Source organism: Littorina saxatilis, linkage group LG12 (assembly GCF_037325665.1).
Source record: "Littorina saxatilis isolate snail1 linkage group LG12, US_GU_Lsax_2.0, whole genome shotgun sequence".
Taxonomy (NCBI): Eukaryota; Metazoa; Mollusca; class Gastropoda; order Littorinimorpha; family Littorinidae; genus Littorina; species Littorina saxatilis.
The window spans coordinates 42,726,872-42,734,371 of NC_090256.1; the positions used below are offsets into that span (position 1 = coordinate 42,726,872).

The following is a 7,500-nucleotide window of genomic DNA, read 5'->3' on the forward strand; positions in this document are numbered from 1 at the left end:
CTATTTGGTATAAATACTGTGTACTGATGACGATGATTACTATGTGTGAAATGAGCATTGCAGAGAACTCTTGTGGCGAACATTAAAGCCACACTCAGCCTCCCGTAAACCATCTGTTTCTGATCCCTGAGCCTCCCGAGCTTGTACAGACAGTACAAACATACCTACATTTGAACGCTTACTGATCGGGAGCATCCGGGCTGCTTTCCGTTAAGAGTGAGAAATTTTTTCAAACAATGTATTTCGTGCAGTTAGAAAAGAATGTACTATAATACAAATTCGAAGCCTCGTTTTGGCGGCATGTAAAACAAACATTCTTTAATCATAAAATGATTCTTTTTCATAAAGACAAGATCAGTACAATTCAAAGTTTGAAAAAAGGGAGCCCGGAAGCAAGTCATGCAAGGTCGTGTTTGCCTAAGCAGACGAATTGTCTGCATATCGCTTGCTTCTTTGAAGCCAACTGTCGTCAATAAGTTCGTGTGACTCGCAGTCGTTTGTTGCATTTTAGATTCAGAGGTACACAAAAACGAGCTATTGCAGATACGACGAGTCGCATTGAAACAACAAACTGACGACTAAATTGTAAGAAGAAGAAACAAGGAAAGTGTGTGACACGGGTCCACGATGGCTGAGGGGTTGAATAAACCACGAGAACTGGTGTGTGGTTTACGCAAGCTAAATAGCCAATCAAACGAACTGTGCCATTTAATGCTGTTAAATGCCATAGCAAGTATGTTCCATAAGGTTATAACTGCTTATTTCGTGAATGATTCCATCGTTCTGTAAAACTCATTTGAGGCTGAGTGAGGCTTTAAGCAAAATTCACAAGATTTTCGCGATCAATTTTTAAGGGGCATCATAATAAAGTTTAACACCGGTGTGAAAGGATGAAGTATCCGTCAGTTTGAAAGTACGGCGGACTTTTATTCCTGGGAAAATGTGTCTTTGGACTTTGTGTATATTGTATATCAAAGCGAATTTCTGATTTAGTCAGAGTTTTCTGACGTTCTGTCCCCGCACCATCTGTCTTGTGTGTGACAGCAATTTTTTGACTCCCCCAAATGTATACCATTGATAACAATGCAGGTGATGACATTTGCACGAGTATTAGGCTGTACACGTTTGGAAAGTGATATAACGTTCTTATTGGTGACATGCCTCCTTCTCTCTTAGATACACCTGTATTTCGTGGTGAAAATGCCTAGGACAGCACCTGGACACCGCACGACTTAGAAAAATCCTAAGCAACATGATTGACTGACTCTAGTATTGTGTGTACGAATGAATAGACTATACATATGCACAAACAAATATGTTTTTAAAATGTGTTTCGATCGGGAAAACCGAGTCGTTTATTGTAAAACCCAGCAGATAAAGTGGAGAGGTTAGGAATCAATGCAAGGAAACCGAGAAGAGACTGACACTGAAAAACAACCCGGACCAGACGGGAATCGAACCCAAGACCTTCAAACTCCAAAATCAACACCATAGCAACTGCGCTAAGGAGGAAGCGACGTGAGAACACGATTTTTAAGTCTACTTAAAGCTAACGCGGCAGAGTGCGGGCAAGCAGGACACCTTCACCAAGGTAACTGTAAAAGGAAAATATGTCACCTAGGACTCAAAGTCCGACCCCTAAATATAGGCTGGGACTTTCTGTCCTGGGAAAATGTGTCCGCTGAAAGCCTAGGAAAATGTGTCCGGCTGGGGACTATCGTTCCTAAGAACAAAAGTCCGTGGGACTCTTTTTCCCAGCGGACCAGTACGATGAGCAAAATGTGTATGTCTGTTCTGAACGACCGCCTGCCTGTGTGGTCAGAAAATAATAAATGAAAGCCAGGCTGGTTTCCGGAGGAATTACTCAACTATTGATCATGTGTTTACCCTTTGCGCTTGCGTCCAGAAACACAAAAGGCCAAACTGTATGTAGCCTACATAGATTTGTGTAAGGCTTACGATAGCATTAAGCGCCCCGTGCTCTGGTCAGTGCTTTTTCGATTAGGCATACAAGGCAATATATTTAAGGTGTTAAAGAGCATGTATGAAAATGTGAAAGCATGCGTGCGGTGCGGAAACGAATACACTGATTTCTTTGAATGTATGCAAGGCCTTAAACAAGGTTGTGTAGCCTCACCGACAATTTTCTCGTTTCTGATCAACGAACTGGCGCAGGATGTCATACAACGAGGCAGACATGGGATACGTTTATCTCCGTCTGAGTTAGAACTGTTTGTCAGTGATGCTTTTTGCTGACAACATTGCGCTGTTATCCAGCACTGTAGTAGGCCTACAAAACCAGCTTAATGTCTTGCGCTGCTCTGCAGATAAACTGTGTCTGAACGTGAACTTGACAAAGACTAAGGTCATGTTTTTTTAGAAAAGGCGGGCACATTGCACAGAAAGAGAAGTGGTTCTGCGGAATGGATCGTCTTGAGATTGTGAACTCGTTTAAATATCTCGGTGTAACCCTTTCCACCCAACTGAGCTGGAACATTGCAGTAGAAACAAAGACAACCATGGCGAAAAAGGGAGTGATCGAAATCGTTAGATTACTGAACAGACTTGGCTGCCATTCGGCAAAGGTGTTTTTCAAACTGTTTGACGCACGGATCGCCCCTATGCTCTTGTATGGTTCAGAGCTATGGGGATATGGAAAGTATGACTCTGTGGAAAGGGTCCACCTGTTTGCGTGTAAAAAGTTTCTGAAAGTGACAATTCGAACTCCAAACAACATTGTGTATGGTGAATTGGGAAGACATCCGCTGTATATTAACTCTGCAGTCAGATGTGTGAAATACTGGTTTACACTGCTGAAGCAACCTGATTCAAGATATTCCAAGATTGCATATAAAGCTTTATGTAATTTGGCATCGAAGGGCCACACAAATTGGGTCTCACATGTGCAGAGTCTTTTATGTTGTAATGGTTTTCCTGCTGTGTGGATGTACGGAATGGTTGGGAATGAGAAGTGTTTTTTACAAGAGTTTAAAAGATGTTTACAAGATTGTTTTTGTCAAGAATGGTTCTCCTTTTTAGAATGCAGTGAACGTTTCGACATTTATAATTGTTACAAAATTGTTGGAAAAAGAGAAATATATTGAATTAATCGAAGATATTAAGTACAGAGTTGCTCTTACTCGTTTCCGCGCAGGAGTATCCGAAATCAACGCTCACAAGTTTCGGTACGCACCAAACCAAACGACAAGAAACTGTCCTCTCTGTACAGCTGATAAAGAAGATGAACACCATGTTGTATTTTTATGTCCTTTTTATCAAGACCTTCGAGCAAAGTATTTGAAAATCTCGAACTCTAAGACGCTGCAACAACAACTTGTGCCAGTATTTCTGTGGCAGTAATGAGGATAATGTGATGAACATGCAGCTTCAGCAGATTTGTGTTCTTCATGTTACAGAAGAGACGAACCCTTATAAATCAGGTTCAGTGACATGTCATCAGGGTCTTAATGTATTTGTTGAATTTTATGCGTGACTATAATTTATAACTGTGCAGATACTATTGCTCTTATTTTAACCACTATTGTAAGATTTGTTCTTGTTCTTGTTCTTGTTATTGTTCTCTCTCTCTTTCTCTCTCTCTCTCTCTCTCTCTCTCTCTCTCTCTCTCTCTCTCTCTCTCTCTCTCTCTCTCTCTCTCTTGTGCTTTGCTTGTACAAACACACACTCACATACGGATATATTTAGGAGTGAGTAGGAGTAACTTTCCTCTTCGACGTACAATTCAATTGAAATTTAACAGCCCTTAGCCATTGCGAAGAAAGAACTTACGAAAGCTAAAACAAGTCGCGTAAGGCGAAATTACTACATTTAGTCAAGCTGTGGAACTCACAGAATGAAACTGAACGCACTGCATTTTTTCACAATGACCGTAGTCCGCCGCTCGTGCAAAAGGCAGTGAAATTAACGAGCCTGTTTAGTGCGGTAGTGGTTGCGCTGTGCTGCATAGCACGCTTTTCTGTACGCTTCGTTTTAACTTTCTGAGCGTGTTTTTAATCCAAACATATCATATCTATATGTTTTTGGAATCAGGAACCGACAAGGAATAAGATGAAATTGTTTTTAAATCGATTTCGGAAATTTTATTTTAATCATAATTTTTATATTTTTAATTTTCAGAGCTTGTTTTTAATCCGAATATAACATATTTATATGTTTTTGGAATCAGAAAATGATGAAGAATAAGATAAACGTAATTTTGGATCATTTTATAAAAAAATAATTTTAATTACAATTTTCAGATTTTTAATGACCAAAGTCATTAATTAATGTTTAAGCCTCCAAGCTGAAATGCAATACCGAAGTCCGGCCTTCGTCTAAGATTGCTTGGCCAAAATTTCAATCAATTTGATTGAAAAGTGAGGGTGTGACAGTGCCGCCTCAACTTTTACAAAAAGCCGGATATGACGTCATCAAAGACATTTATCAAAAAAATGAAAAACACATCTCATGTAAAATTTCATAAAGATCGGTCCAGTAGTTTACTCTGTATCGCTCTACACACACACACGCACAGACAAACAAACAGACAGACAGACAGACAGACAGACAGACAGACAGACACACACACACACACACACGCACACACATACAGACACACACACACACACACACACACACACACACACACATACACCACGACCCTCGTCTCGATTCCCCCTCTATGTTAAAACATTTAGTCAAAACTTGACTAAATGTAAAAAGGAGAGGAAGGTTGAGACCGTGAGTTACAAAATGCACACACACGCACACACACTTGCTCGTTATATTGTCTCGGTGGTAGCAAACATTAGAGATAAGATAAAACAACAATTGAATGTAGTGTATCAACCTTTAAATCTTTTATGGGAGCCGTTTTGCAGGATATAAACGAATAAAACTTTGCGCTGGTGTGTACCCATTTCAGACTCGACGATGCCGCTGAGCTGTATCATACCATGCCGCTGAGTGTCATCATACCATTGCAGCAGAACCTACATTGGTGTTTTTAAATTGCAACTAACTACCTAGACATCTCTGCCAGGTATAAGACGCACAGACATGATCAAGAAACGACCGAAGAAAAACACATAGGGTATATTTCGCTTCTGTCTATCTTAGTTTGTCAAAAAAAACACGAGCTAGACAACGATGGAAAATAGCACAGGGAAGTACTACATGAGGTTTATTTGCTATCATACAGCGTGCATAGGGACGTAAATATCGTATAATTTATATAGGGATTTGCAGTGATATCTGTTACAGCTGTGTATACGATAAACTATTCATCAACAAGTCTTGTAAGCGTTTTTTGGGACGGTTTTCTGAGGATACCCACGTTTCCTATGGCATTCCGTTTGTCAAATAATTATTTGGATACTTTTTCATGGTTTTTTCACCAGTTTTAGCTAAATAATCATTATTTAGAAGCTCATGTGCTAAATAAGTAATTGTTTATAAACAATGTAAAAAAATTCTAAATAATTTTTTGTTTACGTAAACCATTCATTGTTTACCTAAACAATTCATTGTTTACGTAAATAATTCATTGTTTACGTAAATAATTCATTGTTTACGTAAATAATGTATTGTTTACACAAATAATCACTTATTTCACAAAATAATATTTTTTTGGTGGATAAAGTGAGCAGTTGCTAAATAAATCATTGTTTACCAATATAATGCATTATTTAGCAGATTCGCTAGATAATGAAAACTGCTTTCCCTAAACAATTCATTGTTTAGGGAAAGCAGTTTTTCATTATTTAGGGGAATCAAGAATTGACTTCTAAGCTTCATTTTTTGTCTTTGTGTATTTTCTATAATTCAATATTCTCCAAACATTATTTATCAGAAAATGTTCGTAAATTTGTTTATTTTAGATAATGGAAAATGTGTTGGCTAAACAATTCATTGTTTACGTAGATAATTCATTGTTTACGTAAATAATGATTTATTTAGCAACATTGCTGATTGTTTATAAACAATGTAATATAAGTCTAAATAATATATTGTTTACGTAAACAATATATTATTTAGACGTATTTTTACATTGTTTATAAACAATCAGCAAAGTTGCTAAATAAATCATTATTTACGTAAACAATGAATTATTTACGTAAACAATGAATTGTTTAGGTAAATAATGAATGGTTTACGTAAACAAAAAATTATTTAGAATTGTTTTACATTGTTTATAAACAATTACTTATTTAGCACATGAGCTTCTAAAGCTAAAACTGGTGAAAAAAACATGAAAAAGTATCCAACTAATTATTTGACAAATGGAATGCCATAGTTTCCTGATGACGTCACAGTAGGCTCACAGTAGGCGCTGGGCCGTTGGCGACGTGCGCCGGGTAATCAGTGTGATATTGTGCTGTCCTTGTATCAGTGAGTACAGAATTCTTTTGTTTTTTTAACTTTCTAAGTAGTTGTCAGGACTTTTCCATAAATATTAATTGATATCAACTTCATCTGAAACATATCTGTCCCTTTCTTTAAGTTTGACGTCACTGTCCAATGTGACGTCAGTCTGACGCACCTGTAACTGCTGGGTTCGTTTGGATGGCTCTGCAGCTGCGTCAGCATGACGTGAAGGATCTTACACAGGAAGAAAATGTTTCCCTGAAAATACAGACACAAGCCTTTTAAAGAGAGTGAGGACACACGCGCACGCACGCACGCACGCACGCATACATGCACGAACGACCGCATGCACGCACACATTCACGCACGCTCGCATGTACGCACGCATGTTCACGCACTCACGCACGCATCTTCACGCATGCACACACCCACCCACCCACACACACACACACACACACACACACACACACACACACACACACACACATTGAGAGTGAAAATAGATGAAATTAATGGTGGAGAGAACAACGAAGTATTCATGCATACACACAGGGAAGCCTTTGTTCATATTAAACGGAGCATTAGGTATAAGAAAAAGTGTATCTATAAAAACATGAACAGTTGTTTGTTAAATTCAAACTTTAGTGGCTTGGTCAGTTATTCATTCGCTAGAGTCGTAAACCTAATAGTGACATGAAACTGACAAAAATAAAAACCTTTCCACATTTATTGCCGTCTCATGTCGAATTCAGCCAGCCGTTCATAGCGTCACTTGTCTTGCTTAAACGCATGAGAATAGAAAGGTCCTTTAATTTCCTCGCCGCCTAACCCTTTATTCGGCATTTGCTCTTTCGCCCTTTCGCCAATTTTTAGCCTTGGAGATCTGTCCCAAAAGACTTCAGGGTGACCTTTGTTTTCGGATGAAAATATAACCGGAGAACCCAGAGGGTAAAACATATTAACACCAAAATAGCCTTAATGACGCCGAGATCTCTGGGGAAAAAAAACAACAACCGAGAAAAAGGGCAGACGAGCAAGGTTTTAGAAGAAATGAAATAAAGGTTTTGGAAAGCGATCAGATAAAAAAAATTTAAAAAACCGATATGTAATCATTTGTAAGACACTGCTCTCATA

At 38.5% G+C, this 7,500-nt stretch overlaps 1 protein-coding gene across 1 annotated transcript in view; it reads right to left on the bottom strand.

Annotated features, from left to right (window-relative positions):
- The window catches only part of LOC138981989 (calcitonin gene-related peptide type 1 receptor-like), a 21,249-nt gene that overhangs the window by 8,708 nt on the left and 5,041 nt on the right, over nucleotides 1-7,500 (bottom strand). Inside the window, exon 5 of the mRNA XM_070355190.1 lies at nucleotides 6,542-6,624. Within this exon, the coding sequence (XP_070211291.1) occupies nucleotides 6,542-6,624 (83 nt within the window). The remainder of the gene's footprint in view (nucleotides 1-6,541; nucleotides 6,625-7,500) is intronic.